The 18,453-nt window shown below is 44.1% G+C and overlaps 1 protein-coding gene across 2 annotated transcripts in view; it reads left to right on the top strand.

The window, feature by feature from the left end:
• Nucleotides 1–18,453, top strand: part of KLHL17 (kelch like family member 17) — a 65,202-nt gene that overhangs the window by 6,619 nt on the left and 40,130 nt on the right. The window contains exon 1 of one of the 2 annotated variants that reach the window (XM_069741767.1): nt 6,430–6,627. The exons of the other annotated variant lie outside the window; for it this stretch is intronic. Coding sequence (XP_069597868.1) covers nt 6,622–6,627 — 6 coding nt within the window. The 5' untranslated portion in view covers nt 6,430–6,621. Of the gene's footprint in view, nt 1–6,429; nt 6,628–18,453 lie in introns of those variants that run through there. 2 annotated transcript variants of the gene reach the window in all.

Genomic DNA, 18,453 nt, shown 5'->3' with positions numbered 1-18,453 from the left:
AGGGAGTGGCTCCAGGGGCGCTCAACAGAGTAGATTAACCCCTGCACTGCCAAAATAAATTTACACCATTTAATAAGAAGTTGAAGTGCTTCTAATCTGTGCAGGAGTAGGAGAAATCAGACGCAGCGTTCTTCTGGCTCCTCTCTGTCCTGGCAAAAACCGTTACAGTTGCTCTAGCAGTATGCTATGGGTCATTGTGTTGTTTGAAGGTGAACCTCTGTCCCAGTCTCAAATCAACTGAAACAGGTTTTGCTCAAGAATATCTCTGTATTTCGCACCATCCATCTTCCCGTTTATTCGGACCATTTTCCCTGTCCTTGCTGCGGAAAAACATCCCCACCATGTTTCACAGTGGGGATGGTGTTCTTGGGGTAATGAACTGTGTTGGTTTGGCACAAGACACAGCGTTTACCTTGCTGGCCAATAAAGTTCAATGTTGGTCTCATGTGACAACAGCACCTTCATCCATACATTTGGGGAATCTACCACGTCTTTTGGAAAACTCAAAATGAGCCTTACAATTTTTGTGTGTAAGAAAAGGCTTTTTTTCTGCCCACTCTTCCATACAGGCCACCTCTGTCGAGTGTACGGCTTATTGTGATCGTATGGACAGATCCTCCAGTCTCTGCTTAGGAACCCTGAGGCTCCTTCAGGGTTGCCATTGGTTTCTGTGCTGCCTCTTTGATTAATGCCCTCCTTGCCTGGGCTGACCGTTTTGGTGGATGGCCCGCTCTTAGTAGGTATGTAGTGGCACCATGTTCTTTCCAGTTGATGATAATGGATTTGATGGTGATCTGGTGGATCATCAGAAATTGGGAATTTTTTTTTTTAACCAAACCCTGACTTGTACTTCTCAACAACTTTGTCTCTGACTTGTTTGGAGATCTCCTTGGTCTTCATGATATTGCTTGGAAATCTCCTTGGTCTTCATGCTGTTGTTTGGAGATCTCCTTGGTCTTCATGCTGTTGTTTGGAGATCTCCTTGGTCTCCATGGTGTTGTTTGGAGATCTCCTTGGTCTCCATGGTGGTGTTTGGAGATCTCCTTGGTCTCCATGGTGGTGTTTGGAGATCTCCTTGGTCTTCATGGTGGTGTTTGGAGATCTCCTTGGTCTTCATGGTGTTGTTTGGAGATCTCCTTGGTCTTCATGCTGTTGTTTGGAGATCTCCTTGGTCTCCGTGGTGTTTGGAGATCTCCTTGCTCTTTATGGTGGTGTTTGGTTGGTGTTACCTCTTGTTAATGGTGTTGCAGGTTCTGTGGCCTTTCAGAAAAGGTAAAGTGTATATGCTGACCGACATGTGACACTTAGATCTCACACAGGGGGACATCATGTCAATAAGCATGGGACTAATAAAAGTAATTGCTTGCACCAGAAACCTGTCACCACAAAATGACTGTCCAAACCAAGCACAGGAGCTCGGTACACCATGACGTTGGCAAAAAGTTCATAGCATTTTCCCATTTACTTGGTTTACATCTATTACTGCCCTTCACTTCTTTAATTGACAGCTCTGGCTTTCCAGGAACCAGAGTAGGGTGGGGATAGATGGAAAACAACTAGGTGGGAAGATGCACAGAACTGTTTTGCCACACCAAGGGTGCACTGATCGCCTGCGCTTGGTTTGAACAGTCATTCTGTGCTGACAGATTCCATTTAATTGATGAGCGATCAGTCTTGGTACTCTCTATTCTACAGCATTAGCACATGAACATCATTTATGCCCTAACTCCTCTTGTAAAAGCTGAAGGAATAGCTGTCCAGTATGTATGGGAACCTTTTCCAGTTCCTTGTTGGTTTTTCTGAACTTTTGTTTTTTTTAAGTTCTTCAATTCAATTGCATTTACATGAAAAAAAAAAAAAAAAAAAGAAAATATTCTACAAATGGCCCCATTGATTGCAGTTAGGTCTTCCTAAATGTACATGTGATTAGTTGGTTTACAATTTGGACAGCTGATGACTGAACGCGTTTAAGGTACCGTCACATTTAGCGACGCTGCAGTGATCTAGACAACGATCCCGATCGCTGCAGTGTCGCTGTGTGGTCGCTGGAGAGCTGTCACACAGACAGCTCTCCAGCGACCAACGATGCCGAGGTCCCCGGGTAACCAGGGTAAACATCGGGTTATTAAGCGCAGGGCCGCGCTTAGTAACCCGATATTTACCCTGGTTACCTAAAAAAAAAAAATACTACACTGACTGTGAGCGCCTGCCTGCCGTAAAGCACAGCGGTGACGTCACCGCTCTGCTTTACGGCCGGCACTCACAGTCAGTGCGGGAAGCTGACGCCGGGGGACGCGACAGACACCGGAATGTAAGTATGTAGTGTTTGTTTTTTTTACATTTACAATGGTAACCAGGGTAAATATCGGGTTACTAAGTGCGGCCCTGCGCTTAGTAACCCGATGTTTACCCTGGTTACAAGACATCGCTGGATCAGCGTCACACACGCCGATTCAGCGATGTCAGCGGGTGATCCAGCGACGAAATAAAGTTCTGGCCTTCTAGCTCCGACCAGCGATGTCACAGCAGGATCCTGATCGCTGCTGCCTGTCAAACACAACGATATCGCTAGCGAGGACGCTGCAATGTCACGGATCGCTATCATTATCGTTCTAAAGTCGCTCACTGTGAAGGTACCTTTAGGCTCACAGCCTGGGGACCTCTGCACCTTCCATAGACACGCAGGGTAGTAAGCTACCTCCAGACACTTCTGGCAGTGACTTATCACACTTGGATCTGGCGTGTTGGAATCTGATAGCCTGTTCTTTCTTTTCCAACAAATCTACCATCAAGAGCAATTTGGGACACCCCAATACACCCCAATAATTGTCCGGTCCAGCCTGCAGTTTCAGCTGACATTAATCCGATACATATGGCCGGCAATGTGGAAGCTTCTTTTTTTATTATTATTTTTTGTCTGCATCACCTGTCCATAATGCTTCCTATTTTTCCTAGTAAAATGAAAATGTGATCCTCCTCCTCATTATCCTCCCCTTCCTCCTCCTCCTCATTATCCTCCCCTTCCTCCTCCTCATTATCCTCCCCTTCCTCCTCCTCCTCATTATCCTCCCCTTCCTCCTCCTCCTCATTATCCTCCCCTTCCTCCTCCTCCTCATTATCCTCCCCTTCCTCCTCCTCCTCATTATCCTCCCCTTCCTCCTCCTCCTCATTATCCTCCCCTTCCTCCTCCTCCTCATTATCCTCCCCTTCCTCCTCCTCCTCATTATCCTCCCCTTCCTCCTCCTCCTCATTATCCTCCCCTTCCTCCTCCTCCTCATTATCCTCCCCTTCCTCCTCCTCCTCATTATCCTCCCCTTCCTCCTCCTCCTCATTATCCTCCCCTTCCTCCTCCTCATTATCCTCCCCTTCCTCCTCCTCCTCATTATCCTCCCCTTCCTCCTCCTCCTCATTATCCTCCCCTTCCTCCTCCTCCTCATTATCCTCCCCTTCCTCCTCCTCATTATCCTCCCCTTCCTCCTCCTCCTCATTATCCTCCCCTTCCTCCTCCTCATTATCATTCTTCTCATTCATCTCATTCTCCTCCTCACTCTCCTCTTTCTCATTTTCCTCCTTCTCATTCTCCTCCTTCTCATTCTCCTCCCCATTCTCCTACTCATTCTCCTCCTCATTGTCCTTGTTTTCATTCTCCTCCTTCTCCTCCTCTTCAGCATTCTGCCCTGCTCTTTCCACAAGGAAAATGACCTGAATTATGGTGACATGTAAAAGTTTGTGCACCCCGGGTCAAAATTACTGTTATTGTGAACAGTTTAAGCAAGTTGAAGATGAAATGATCTCTAAAACGTCCAAAGTTACAGATGACACAAGTCCTTTGTATTTTTGCCAAACATAATATTTTCATCTTTTACATTTTAAAAATCACAAAAGGGAAAATTGGTCGATTGTAAAGTTCCCCGTGCCATTGGCTGCAACACAACCCCAAAGCATGATTGATCCATCCCATGCTTAATGGTTGGTGAAATGTTCTTTTCCTGAAATTCTGTGCCCTTTTTTCTTCAGACATACCTTTTGATCATTGTGGCCAAAGAGATATATTTTAACCTCATCGGTCCACAGGACTTGTTTCCAAAATGCATCAGGCTTGTTTAGATGTTCTTTTGCTTCTGACGCTGAATTTTATGGTGAGGACGCAGGAGAGGTTTTCTTCTGATTATTCTTCCATGAAGACCATATTTGTGCAGGTGTCTCTGAACAGTAGAACAAAAGTACTACAACTGCAAAGTCTGCTAAATCTTTATGAAGATCTTTTGCAGTCAAGCGGGGGTTCTGATTTGCCTCTCTAGCAATCGTACAAGCAGCTCTCACTGAAATTTTGCTTGGTCCTCCAGACCTTATCTTGACCTCCAATTGCCATTTCTTAATTACATTTCTAACTGAGGAAAGGGAAAGTTGAAAACGCCTTGCTATCTTCTTATAGCCTTCTCCTGTTGTATGGATCTTCACCATTTTCATTTTCAGCGTGCTGGGCAGCTGCTTAGAAGAACCCTTGGCTGCTGTTTTTTTTAGCACAACCTTAGAGGAGGCTGCGTTTTTATAAAGCTGCATCACCTTTTCTTTCCTAAGGATGATGGTGAACGAACCATAACCGTAACAGGCTAATTAAAGTCTGAAACCTTGGTCAAAGTTATCTGAGGACATAAATCTCTAAGGGCGCCCAAACTTTTGCATTGGCCCATTTTCCTTTCTGCCATTTTAAAATGAAAAAAATTAATATATACTTTTAAAAAATTACTGAAAGGAGACTGGGCCGATACATTTTTTGCCTAAAATACAAAAAGCAAATGTGTCATCTTTATCTTTAGGCGTTTAAAAGATCATTTCATCTTCAACTTGCTTAGCTCTTCACAATAACGATGATTTTGACCGGGGGTGCCCAAACTTTTGCATGCCACTGTGACGAGCCCTAGCTACAACATATGGGTACAACAAACAGTAGCTGCACAAAGCGAAGCACGGCGCCTGCGACGGCAAACAGTGACTGCCCCATCTTTACATACAAGCTATAGAAGCAGCACACGGCTCTTAAGGTGGCACCGTCACATGTAGATACAGCAGTACGCGGCTGCGCCAGTGACACAAGCGCGTCTATACACCGGGGCGGACGTGTCATTGGTGCAGCCTGGTGCCCAAGAGGTAAAGGGGGTCACTACCCCCTCCAGAGCAGGTGGAATTGTGCATGATGATGAGATATTGGACTGCAGAGCGCCCATATACTGTTCTTGCACAGGGGTCCTTTCCTGTCTATGTCCGCCAGTGTCTATACACATCATATCCAATAATTGCACCGATATTTCACAGCAGGTCTGATATTTAAGGTGGCGCGGCCAGTTCCCAGTCTCAGCATGCAGCAGCAGCAGCTCTGATATTTAAGGTGGCACTGCCAGTTCCCAGCCTCAGCATGCAGCAGCAGCAGCTCTGATATTTAAGGTGGCACTGCCAGTTCCCAGCCTCAGCATGCAGCAGCAGCAGCTCTGATATTTAAGGTGGCACTGCCAGTTCCCAGTCTCAGCATGCAGCAGCAGCTCTGATATTTAAGGTGGCACTGCCAGTTCCCAGTCTCAGCATGCAGCAGCAGCAGCTCTGATATTTAAGGTGGCACTGCCAGTTCCCAGCCTCAGCATGCAGCAGCAGCTCTGATATTTAAGGTGGCACTGCCAGTTCCCAGCCTCAGCATGCAGCAGCAGCAGCTCTGATATTTAAGGTGGCGCGGCCAGTTCCCAGCCTCAGCATGCAGCAGCAGCAGCTCTGATATTTAAGGTGGCGCGGCCAGTTCCCAGCGTCAGCATGCAGCAGCAGCAGCTCTGATATTTAAGGTGGCACTGCCAGTTCCCAGCCTCAGCATGCAGCAGCAGCAGCTCTGATATTTAAGGTGGCGCGGCCAGTTCCCAGCCTCAGCATGCAGCAGCAGCAGCAGCTCTGATATTTAAGGTGGCGCGGCCAGTTCCCAGTCTCAGCATGCAGCAGCAGCAGCTCTGATATTTAAGGTGGCGCGGCCAGTTCCCAGTCTCAGCATGCAGCAGCAGCAGCTCTGATATTTAAGGTGGCACTGCCAGTTCCCAGCCTCAGCATGCAGCAGCAGCAGCTCTGATATTTAAGGTGGCGCGGCCAGTTCCCAGCCTCAGCATGCAGCAGCAGCAGCTCTGATATTTAAGGTGGCACTGACTTGTGATCCTATTGGCTGCTTCCTTTCCATGGCTTCTCCCCATTTGATAAATGAGACGTGTCGGTGACATGTAGAGGATATAACATGCACAATACCCGGAATCATCCCCCCCCCACTCCCATCCTGCTGCTTTGTAAACCGGTTGCAGTGGCTTATTAGGGAGGAGCGTCCTTAAAAGCATCCAAGCACCCGGTTGGTTCAGATTTGCGTCAGTTTCAGCCCATGACAATTTAGTATTCTGGAGAGGTGGGTTTTTTTTCTTCTTTTTCCAGGATAATGACAAAGAACCGGATTGCTCCCGGCCCTGGCATCCAAAGTTAAGCAGCCTGATCTGTGCACAGAGGCATTCTCAGTGTGTGCTGGGTCTAATGAAGTGGGCAGCATGATGAGTGCGGGGCATCCGGGCATCTTCCCAGCATAAGATCTGCACCTACAGCCATATGTCTGTGAGTATCCGCCACATCATTGCTGCTGGCACTAATAGTATCTGTGTCTGTGTAGTATCTATGGACAAAGCCCAGAGACTTCATCTCTGCCATCCGCATGCTGCAATATTACTTCCATGCCCATAGAGGAAACACAATTTTGCATTTTTTGCATTTTTGTAATTTTTTTTTTTTTGCATTGACGACGTGTAATGATATGCCATCCTGATCCAATATGTTACAGCGGGTGGCGGTATTATTTTCTGCACCGGGTCTGGTTGTGTACGAGGGCCCAGTGATAGGACTGCAGGTCTTTAGAAGGGCTGCAGTGACAGCCAAGACCAGGACTGCAATGGAGCAGAGGAGGACACTCAGCTGCAGACGATCTCCAGGGTCTGCTTGTTTCTAGATACATATTATAGCTCAGTGTTGACAGATTTTGCAACAAAGTATCAGCACTGTTTACAGACAATGATGTTCTAATGAAACAATGTATCAGTAGAGGATGGAAGACATCTGCTGACGCTGTAATCAGGGCCCCGATAAAGGGTCAATGGCGGGGTGGTCTATATCCTGCGGGCACAAGAGTCCATAGATGGAGGGAAGGTTCCTGCATGGCGGGGCAGTAAGGTTCCATCCTATGAAGTTGAATGGTTTTGTTTTTATATTTTTCATTTTGGAAAATGGATGATCCGATCTTGTGCAATTCACCTGTCCTTGTTAGGCCAGGGGCAGACATATTGGTGGCACCTTGGGGCCCCAGGAGGTGGGGGGCCACTACCGCCTCCAAAAGAGGTGAAACGGTGCTGCATTAGGATCATCTATGGGGCCCTTATACTGTTCTTGCACAGGGGCCTTTTCTGTCTCTGCCCGTCAGTGTATTAGACCTATGCCTGTAGCTCTGCACTGCAGCCAGTGTCGGACTGCGGGGGCAGGGACCCACCAGTAACAATGACTTGGGGGGGCTTTGTTTAGCTTCATTTGTTGAATGAATGATGAGATGCTGCTTTTGTCTGTACACAGTGAATTAATGTGTTGGCCAATTACCGCTTACTCTGGCATGGGGGCCCACCGGAGGATTTTCCTATTCTCCTGCGGGCCAGTCCGAGCCTGATTGCAGCCCTGCTGAGCCACACAGATTGTTATTCATGCCGCACACAATATTCATACATAGGTGCAGACTTGGCTGAAGTCATTGTGTAAGCCCAGGCCATTTTACTGTTGCATTATTTATGTTTGTTTGTGTTGACTTTTTTTATGTATTATTTTTCTCCAGCAAAAATTTTACTCCGCAGATTTTGGGGAGCTTAGTAGTGATGAGTGAACGTGCTGGGATAAGGTGTTATCTGAGCATGCTCGGGTGCTAACCAAGTGACTTCAGCGCGCTCGAATAATATGTTCCAGTCCTGCTAAGTCCACAGATTGTTCTACCCTTGTACTGAGCAACAAGAAAACAAGTGGTGGAAAACATATAATTTATGAGAGAAGGAGGACAATTTTTGCTTTCTTGTAATTGGGTGTGATTAAACATTTGGCACTGTTTGCTTTTTTTAGCCTCTATTTCATTGTCTATTGATGGATGCAGAACGGGTTTAATAAGAATCCTTCAGTGAGCTCGTTCTGACAGACCAGATGGAGAGTAACTAACTCTTTTATCTGTCTTTTTCCGAGCTCCTGTCAGCATATTTGTGACCAGAGATCACATCCATGATGAATATGCAGAGAAACAAAAGAGCCCTTAAAGTTAAACAATGAAAAAATTTTAATTAAACAGAATTGTAAAAATGTGTTCGTTTGTTGTTTTTTTTTTTTACTCCAACATACAGGTCCTTCTCAAAAAATTAGCATATAGTGTTAAATTTCATTATTTACCATAATGTAATGATTACAATTAAACTTTCATATATTATAGATTCATTATCCACCAACTGAAATTTGTCAGGTCTTTTATTGTTTTAATACTGATGATTTTGGCATACAACTCCTGATAACCCAAAAAACCTGTCTCAATAAATTAGCATATCAAGAAAAGGTTCTCTAAACGACCTATTACCCTAATCTTCTGAATCAACTAATTAACTCTAAACACATGCAAAAGATACCTGAGGCTTTTATAAACTCCCTGCCTGGTTCATTACTCAAAACCCCCATCATGGGTAAGACTAGCGACCTGACAGATGTCAAGAAGGCCATCATTGACACCCTCAAGCAAGAGGGTAAGACCCAGAAAGAAATTTCTCAACAAATAGGCTGTTCCCAGAGTGCTGTATCAAGGCACCTCAATGGTAAGTCTGTTGGAAGGAAACAATGTGGCAGAAAACGCTGTACAACGAGAAGAGGAGACCGGACCCTGGGGAAGATTGTGGAGAAGGACCGATTCCAGACCTTGGGGAACCTGAGGAAGCAGTGGACTGAGTCTGGTGTGGAAACATCCAGAGCCACCGTGCACAGGCGTGTGCAGGAAATGGGCTACAGGTGCCGCATTCCCCAGGTAAAGCCACTTTTGAACCATAAACAGCGGCAGAGGCGCCTGACCTGGGCTACAGAGAAGCAGCACTGGACTGTTGCTAAGTGGTCCCAAGTACTTTTTTCTGATGAAAGCAAATTTTGCATGTCATTCGGAAATCAAGGTGCCAGAGTCTGGAGGAAGACTGGGGAGAAGGAAATGCCAAAATGCCTGAAGTCCAGTGTCAAGTACCCACAGTCAGTGATGGTGTGGGGTGCCATGTCAGCTGCTGGTGTTGGTCCACTGTGTTTCATCAAGGGCAGGGTCAATGCAGCTAGCTATCAGGAGATTTTGGAGCACTTCATGCTTCCATCGGCTGAAATGCTTTATGGAGATGAAGATTTCATTTTTCAGCACGACCTGGCACCTGCTCACAGTGCCAAAACCACTGGTAAATGGTTTACTGACCATGGTATTACTGTGCTCAATTGGCCTGCCAACTCTCCTGACCTGAACCCCATAGAGAATCTGTGGGATATTGTGAAGAGAAAGTTGAGAGACGCAAGACCCAACACTCTGGATGAGCTTAAGGCCGCTATTGAAGCATCCTGGGCCTCCATAACATCTCAGCAGTGTCACAGGCTGATTGCCTCCATGCCACGCCGCATTGAAGCAGTCATTTCTGCCAAAGGATTCCCCACCAAGTATTGAGTGCATAACTGAACATTATTATTTGATGGTTTTTTTGTTTGTTGTTAAAAAACACTTTTATTTGATTGGATGGGTGAAATATGCTAATTTATTGAGACAGGTTTTTTGGGTTATCAGGAGTTGTATGCCAAAATCATCAGTATTAAAACAATAAAAGACCTGACAAATTTCAGTTGGTGGATAATGAATCTATAATATATGAAAGTTTAATTGTAATCATTACATTATGGTCAATAATGAAATTTAACACTATATGCTAATTTTTTGAGAAGGACCTGTACATGCATTTAAGTAAAAAGGAAAAACAATCTCTGCAGAGATAGACATCCTGAACATGTGAAGAAGATAAAAAAATTTTTTTTACAAATTTGTGCATGTACATGTAGGTGCGGAATAAATCCTGTATAATTTGCATTGTTTGCTTTTCTTGACCAGGTTGCAAAAGTTTGGACACCCTGCGCGGTTAGTACCTATTAGCACCCCCTTTTGCAAGTATCACAGCTTGTAAACGCTTTTTGTAGCCAGCCAAGAGTCTTTCAATTCTTCTTTGAGGGACTTTCATCCATTCTTCGTTGGGAAATTCTCCCAGTTCTGTGAGATTCCTGTGTCTTGCTTCTTCTGCTGTTTTTTGAGGTCTAGGCACAAATTTTCAATGATGTTCAGATCAGGGGACTGTGATGGCCATAGTAAAACCTTCAGCTTGTGCCTTTTGAGGTCGTCTATTGTGGATTCTAACATGTGTTTAGGATCATTATCCATTTGTAGAAGCAATCCAATCCTCTTTTCAACTTTAGCTTTTTTTTACAGATGTTGAGTTTCCATCAAGAATTTGTTGAAATTTCATTTAATTCATTCGTCCCTCTACCTGTGAAATGTTCCCTGCGCCATTGGCTGCAACACAAACCCAGAACATGATTGGTCCGCCCTCATGCTTAATGGTTGGCGAGATGTTCTTTTTTTCTGAAATTCTGTGCCCTTATTTCTCCACACATACCTTTGATCATCAGGGCCAAAGAGTTCTATACTAACCTCACAAGTCCTCAGTACTTGTTTCCAAAATGCATCAGGCTTGTTTAGATGTTCTTTTGCATACTTCTGTTGCTGAATTTTATGGTGAGGATGCAGGAGAAGTTTTCTTCTGATGACTTTTCCATAAAGGCCATATTTGTGCAGGTGTCTCTGAACCAATGTACCACAACGTCAAAGTCTGCTAAATCTTTCTGAAGGTCTTTTGCAGTCAATCAGGGGTTCTGATTTGCCTTTCTTTGAATTCTACGAGCAGCGCTCACTGTAATTTTGCTTGGTCTTCCAGATCTTATATTGACCCTTCACTGTTCCTGCTAACTGCCATTTCTCAATTATATTTTGATTTGAGGAAAGGGCAACTTGAAAATGCATTGCTATCTTCTTATAGCCTTCTCCTGCTTTGTGGGCCTCCACCATTTTCAATGTAAGGATTATACAGCCGTTCTGACGTCAAGTTTCATGGTAAGTACCCCAGCCTCATCAGGTCGAAAAGAACTACTAATAATGTACGCATTTTCTGGAGACTGGGTAGTCTTGCCTTCTCTCAGGAGCCATTTGAACATCACAGAAGAGTTGGCAAGTATGGAATAAACCCTTAAGTCAGATTGTGTCTTCTCTTTGGTACCAGTTTTCAGTCTTGCTATAGTCTGTTTCATGCCCACAGTGGCGCAACTAGAGTCTGGTCCACGATACGGGAAAAGTTTTACTCTGTTTTCATGTCAGATATTCAGAAAAACATGCAGATGTGTCTTTTTATATAGTATATGTAAACTCTTAGTTTGATTTGTACATGTTCGCACCCCTGTAATAATATCACCCATCCTGGCTCCTTCTTGTAAAAAGATACCCCATCCTGGCTCCTTCTTGTAATAATCTCCCCCAAGTGAGAAAGTCTTTCTGCAAATGTGGTTAAGCTTTGGCATTCCGCATTCACAATCTAGAATAACTTTTTGTGTTGTGTACTATCCGCATCAATGGCCTCCCCCTTTTCCCCCTGAGAAAATTTGCTTCACTTTCTAATTATGGACTGCTACTGCAAAATATTTCTAGCATTCTGGAAAGCTCCACGTTTTTTTCTTCTGCTTCGCCTAATTATCTGCCGCTAATAAGGAGAAACTCCAAGCATCTGAGCTCCCAAATACTAGCACAGCAAGAAGATCCTTCTCTGTGAGAGCTTGCCAATGAATATGTTCCCTGCTAATAGGGAATCCCCTCTGTTCCTCTCCTCTGGGTGTAAGTATTATTATAGCCTGATTTATCTCATGAGTAAAGTCAGTTTTCAGCGTAAGGTTGCGGGAATATATTTGCATCTATTGATGACCTATCTAATTAGCAATGTTTAAAAAAAATAAAAAATCCTCATCTCTTATTACTGAAAAGAAATAAAGAGTCGCTGTCCATTCACACAAAACCTGCCCTTAACAGGCACAAGAAGTAAAAAACTGCTTTTGGCACACACCAGTCTAATATGTCCAGGAAGTGTCCTCTTTCTCATGCTCTGTAAGGGTGGTTTCACATTTGCGGGTTTTTTTTTGCGTTTTTGCGGTAAAAAATGCAAAAAACGCATGCGTTTTTTCCCCCTATATTTAACATTAAAAACGCATGCGTTTTTTGTATGCGTTTTGACGCATTTTTGCAACGCATGCGTATTTTTCTGCATGCGTTGTGTTGCAGAAATGCAACATGTAGTATTTTTAGGGGCCTTTTTTTTCCGCAAAAAAAAAGCATGCGTTTTTTTGCGGCAAAAAAATGCATTGCTGTCTATGTAAACGCATGCGTTTTAACCACATGCGTTTGCATGCATTAAAAATACATGCGTTTAAAAAAAAAAAACACACTAATAAATCACCCCACACCATAAAATTGATAAAGGGATCCTACCCCTAACCCTACCCCTAACCCTAACCCTAATCCCTTTAAGGGTAGGGGTAGGGTTAGAGTTAGGGGTAGGGGTAGGGTTAGGGTTAGGATCCCTTTAGGGTTAGGGTTAGGATCCCTACCCCTAACCCTACCCCTAACCCTAGCTCTTTTTGTTTATAGTGGGTTTTTTACTTTATTTTGATGATTGGCAGCTGTCACACATTTATCTGCATGCGTTTAAAAAACGCAAACGCATGAAAAAACGCATGTAAACGCGTTAAAACGCCGCATTTTTTTCACCACATGCAAAAACGCATGCGTAAAAAAAACCGCAGCGTTTGCACGCGTTTACATGCGTTTTTTCACTGTGCGTTTTTTTTTTTTAAACGTATGCGTTTTGAAACGCAAGTGTGAAACCAGCCTAACTTGTCATCCACTCGTTTTCAATGAGAGGTTCCTAGTCATTGGAATTCTCCCAGCACTATAGGTACTGGAACATCTTTTTTTTTTTTTTTTTTTAACCATGCAATGCCCATTTATGGTGGAGTTTTTTGGAACAGAAGCTGAGTGGAAACTTTCCAAATCCTTCTCACCAAGTCTAAAAACTCCACAGAAACTTTCCACTCATTTTTGCTAAGAAAAGAGTCCATACCTTTACAGAACATTGTGTTTTTTTTTTATTATTCATTGTTTAAACTGATATTCATCATACAGAGTTGAGAAAATTGATTCACAGGATCCTGGTTCGGAGTCCTGCCAGAGCCAGGTCATTAAGAACTTGCTCATATAAAGATTATTATTATTATTATATAGCTCTCGAATCTGGGTGCCTGTCGAGATTCTAGGACCCCCGTTATGTCATCACACCCTGCAAATCGTTTTATGTTTGGGGCATTAAGAAAAATTCAAGCATTTGATTCTATCGGAATGATCTTTGGGGAGGCATTTCCGGGTCTTGGAAGATGGCATCATGCAACTACGCAGCCATTGACTGACCCCGTGGTCCCCTCATTACAGATTTTGGAAAACTGATTGGGCACCAGGCACCACGTGTCATACAGCTGCATGAGATCCCCGGGACCGCGAGTGCCGACACCGCTGGAATGGCGCATGCACAGATGATTCATCGGGGCAAAACATCAAGAAGGGGTTGCCCTAGCGGTGGCCATCCCCTTTTAGATACACTCCTTTGACTTAGCTGCACCCTCCCAAAAAAAGCCACTCCTTTGTTCGAGGGAGCACCCAACAGTGTTTTAAACAAATAGACGGGTCCAAGGGCGCGTGCGCATGACCAGATTTTTGAACAGAGTTGGATCTAACAAAACATCAGCTCATACTCAGACAAATATTGTTCTATGGGTCTGTGCACTTGCCCAATTTTTTTTTTCTCTGTTCAAGGAAAAAATTTGCTACATACCTGAGTTTTATCTAATATTCTGGTCGTACTCGACCATGAAAGTCATTGAGTCGCGTGGAAAACCTCAAACTGCACTTGGATGACATCCGAGCGCTGTCTGACAGAGGGAAGAAGATGGAGAAATTTTATTTTTCCATATTCTCATCCAAGAAAATCGGATCACACTCTGATCAGAGTGTGATACACATAGTCGGCCCTGTTCTCTAAGATGAGAGAATACGCTGTGTGCAGAATTATTAGGCAAGTTGTATTTTAGAGGATTATTTTTATTATTGATCAACAACTATGTTCTCAGTCAACCCAAAAGACTCATAAATATCAAAGCTTAATATTTTTGGAAGTTGGAGTGGGTTTTTTTAGATTTGGCTATCTTAGGAGGATATCTGTTTGTGCAGGTAACTATGGCTGTGCAGAATTATTAGGCAACTTAATAAAAAACAAATATATTCCCATCTCACTTGTTTATTTTCACCAGGTAAACCAATATAACTGCACAACATTTAGAAATAAACATTTCTGACATGCAAGAACAACCCCCCAAAAAATTACTGACCAATATAGCCACCTTTCTTTATGATGACACTTAGCCGCCTCCATCCATAGATTCTGTCAGATGCTTGATCTGTTTACGATTAACATCACGTGCAGCAGCCACCACAGCCTCCAGACACTGTTCCGAGAGGTGTACTGTTTTCCCTCCCTGTAGATCTCTCATTTTATGAGGGACCACAGGTCCTCTATGGGGTTCAGATCAGGTGAACAAGGGGGCCATGTCATTATTTTTTCTTCTTTGAGACCTTTACTGGCCAGCCACGCTGTGGAGTAGTTAGAGGCATGTGATGGAGCATTGTCCTGCATGAAAATCATGTTTTTCTTGAACGACACCGACTTCTTCCTGTAACACTGCTTGAAGAAGTTGTCTTCCAGAAACTGGCAGTAGGTCTGGGAGTTGAGCTTCACTCCATCCTCAACCCGAAAAGGTCCCACAAATTCATCTTTGATGATACCAGCCCATACCAGTACCCCACCTCCACCTTGCTGGTGCCTGAGTCGGAGTGGAGCTCTCTGCCCTTTACTGATCCGGCCTCTGGCCTATCAAGAGTCACTCTCATTTCATCAGTCCATAAAACCTTTGAAAAGTCAGTCTTAAGATATTTCTTGGCCCAGTCTTGACGTTTTATCTTATATTTATTGTACAAAGGTGGTCGTTTTTCAGCCTTCCTTACCTTGGCCATGTCCCCGAGTATCGCACACCTTGTGCTTTTTGTTACTCCAGTAACGTTGCAGCTCTGAAATACGGCAAAACTGGTGGCAAATGGCATCTTGGCAGCTTCACGCTTGATTTTCCTCAATTCATGGGCAGTTATTTTGCGCCTTTGTTGCCCAACACGCTTCTTGCAACCCTGTTGGCTATTTGCCATGAAACGCTTCATTTTTCCGGTGATCACGCTTCAAAAGTTTGGCAAATTCAAGACGGCTGCATCCCTCTGCAAGACATCTCACAATTTTGGGCTTTTCAGAGCCCGTCAAGCTCTCTTCTGACCCATTTTGCCAAAGGAAAGGAAGTTGCCTAATAATTACGCACACCTTTATATAGGGTTTTGATGTCATTAGACAACACCCCTCCTCATTACAGAGATGCAGATCACCTGATTTACTTAATTGGTAGTTGGCTCTGAAGCCTGAACAGCTTGGAGTAGGACAACATGTATAAAAAGGATCATGTGATCAAAATACAACTTGCCTAATAATTCTGCACACAGTGTATAGACTGGTGTCACCCGAGCCTAAAAGTAGATGAGGCCGTTTGCACCATGACACAAGGCACTTGGAACATGGCCCTTTCAAGAAAAAGGGGGCTCTGTAACAGCATCTTCTCAGTTCGAGTTCTTTTTGGTATAGAAGTAAAGAAGTCATTGGGGGGTGCAATAGATTTCGCTGCAATATGTCATTAAAGGGAATTTAAAAAAAAAAAAAATCCTTTTCGAAAATGGACATTTTTCTGATTTTGCAAAATGCAAACAGTTAATGGTCTAAATAAATTCTGGAATTTCATATGCTGCTCACTGTACGGAAAAAAAAATGCTAATTTAGCAAAGGCCAGTCATTTATCGAAAAAGCATGCATAGCGGTGGTGCGTCCCAGGACCGCCGAACAATCCCTCGTTTATCCATGCGCTCAGGAAGTGGGCGGCAGATGCCCGGACTTCATATAACAAAGCGGCGGATACATTCACACACAGTCTACCGAAAACTGAAGAGCTCTGACACATGATGGTCAGGAGGGTAAAGCAGGCTGCGTTCTGCGGACTTTACACAGTGAGTACAACTTGGTCCGTCCTTTAACATTCTATTTCTTTTTTCTTTTTTTTTACCTAAGATGTTCATAACAAAGTTGGTTCAACTTGCCATTTCCATCCGGACCGGTAAACTATCACACTTGTATGAAAGCTTCGGAATCTTCGGAGAAAACGGGATTGGGCATGTTGAATTTGAGCACCAGATCTTTACCTAAATGCATGTGTTTGGGCGAATATCATTGTTGCAGTGATTTTCGATAACCTGTTTATACTCTTCGGCTTTAACAAGCTCTTTAAGTTACAGATGGACTCAGCTTTCTGTTGTGAGTTCTGTGGCCAAGCTCCCTCCTGTGGTCGTGAGTGGTACTTCGGCTGGTTCTGTCTATGAGCTTCCTTTGGTGGATGAGAGTGGTACTGCGGCTTCTGAGTTTCCTTCCTCAGGTGTTGAGGTTAAGTCGTTAGGTGCTGCTCTATTTAACTCCACCTAGTGCTTTGATCCTGGCCTCCAGTCAATGTTCTAGTATTGGTCTTGCTTTCTCCTGGATCGTTCCTGTGGCCTGTCTATCCTGCATAAGCTAAGTTTGGCTTGTGTTATTTTTTGTTTGCTATTTTTTCTGTCCAGCTTGCTATATTGGTTTTTCTTGCTTGCTGGAAGCTCTGGGATGCAGAGGGAGCACCTCCGTACCGTTAGTCGGTGCGGAGGGTCTTTTTGCCCCCTCTGCGTGGTTGTTTGTAGGGTTTTGTGTTGACCGCAAAGCAATCTTTCCTATCTTCGGTCTGTTCAGTAAGTTGGGCCTCACTTTGCTAAATCTATTTCATCTCTGCGTTTGTATTTTCATCTCAACTCACAGTCATTATATGTGGGGGGCTGCCTTTTCCTTTGGGGTATTTCTCTGAGGCAAGCTAGGCTTATTTTTCTTTCTTAGGGCTAGCTAGTTTCTCAGGCTGTGCTCGAGGCGCATAGGTCTGGTCAGGAGCGCTCCACGGCTACCTCTAGTGTGGTTGGATAGGATTAGGGATTGCGGTCAGCAGAGTTCCCACGTCTCAGAGCTCGTCCTATGTTTTTGGGTAATTGTCAGGTCACTTTGTGTGCTCTGAACTTCAAGGTCCATTGTGGTTCTGAATTACCTATTCATAACAGCTTTCGTCATCTTGTGTCCGGTTGTGCCGTACCTATATTTGCCCAGTAAACATTCTTGGACTGTAGGAGGCTTTTCTATTTTTTTTGTTCTGTTCAACATCAAGCAGCATAAATGTTTCTTGCTCCTAACTTATTGCAGCTTCACCTACAAACGTTACCGGATCAATGGTATCCTGTTTCTCTTAGTTAATTCCTGCTGCTTCATGGAGTATGTCATTTTATTTTTTTTTAGATCCACCATACGGTTCCAGAGATATGGGCCTTTTTATGTAGCGCTAATTTTATGGCTTCCGGAGTTCCTCGGGGGCGTGTCTTTAGGCTGCTCTGCGCGTAATTACCCTGTAAGCCACTCCCCCATGTTATAGACTCTACATGCATTGAACTTTAACTTTGGTTTGGATTTTCAATGCAAATTCTGCACAGAAATCCACCACATGTGAACATGATCCTATAGACTGAAGAGTTGACTCTTTAGGCCATTACCAGCCTAATTGGATTTCTTGAACAGTCATTGACCCGCCTGTATATGGCCGTCCTATAGATCTGTACCCTGGTTTGCCTTGATCCTCCTCGTTTCGTCCTCCATAGGAGGGGGCTGCGCGTCACGGCTTCCAAAAGTGATTACTAATGTGTAGAAATTGCTTTTTCCCGAGGATCTATTTTTACCGGCACTAATCAGCACCATGTAGGTGTATGGAGCGCGATGGCAGAGAACGTTCGCTGATGAGTCGCTGAAGGCTGCAGGGTGACATTCGCCTCCTGCTTCTTTTTATCTATGATTTTTTTATGTTTTTACATCTTTCCTGAATGCATTTAGTCATCAGTTCTGCAGCCGCGTTTATCCTGTATGAATAATGCATGGTGGGCTGCTCAGCATTTGTTTGTAGCAGATGATTGCGTCCGTGGGGGTGTATGGGAAGAGAGGGAGCCCCCCGTCGTGTAACGCA

Source organism: Ranitomeya imitator, chromosome 10, assembly GCF_032444005.1.
Source record: "Ranitomeya imitator isolate aRanImi1 chromosome 10, aRanImi1.pri, whole genome shotgun sequence".
Classification (NCBI taxonomy): Eukaryota; Metazoa; Chordata; class Amphibia; order Anura; family Dendrobatidae; genus Ranitomeya; species Ranitomeya imitator.
The sequence above is the reverse complement of the archived record's forward strand: the minus strand, read 5'-3'. Positions and strand labels throughout refer to the sequence as shown.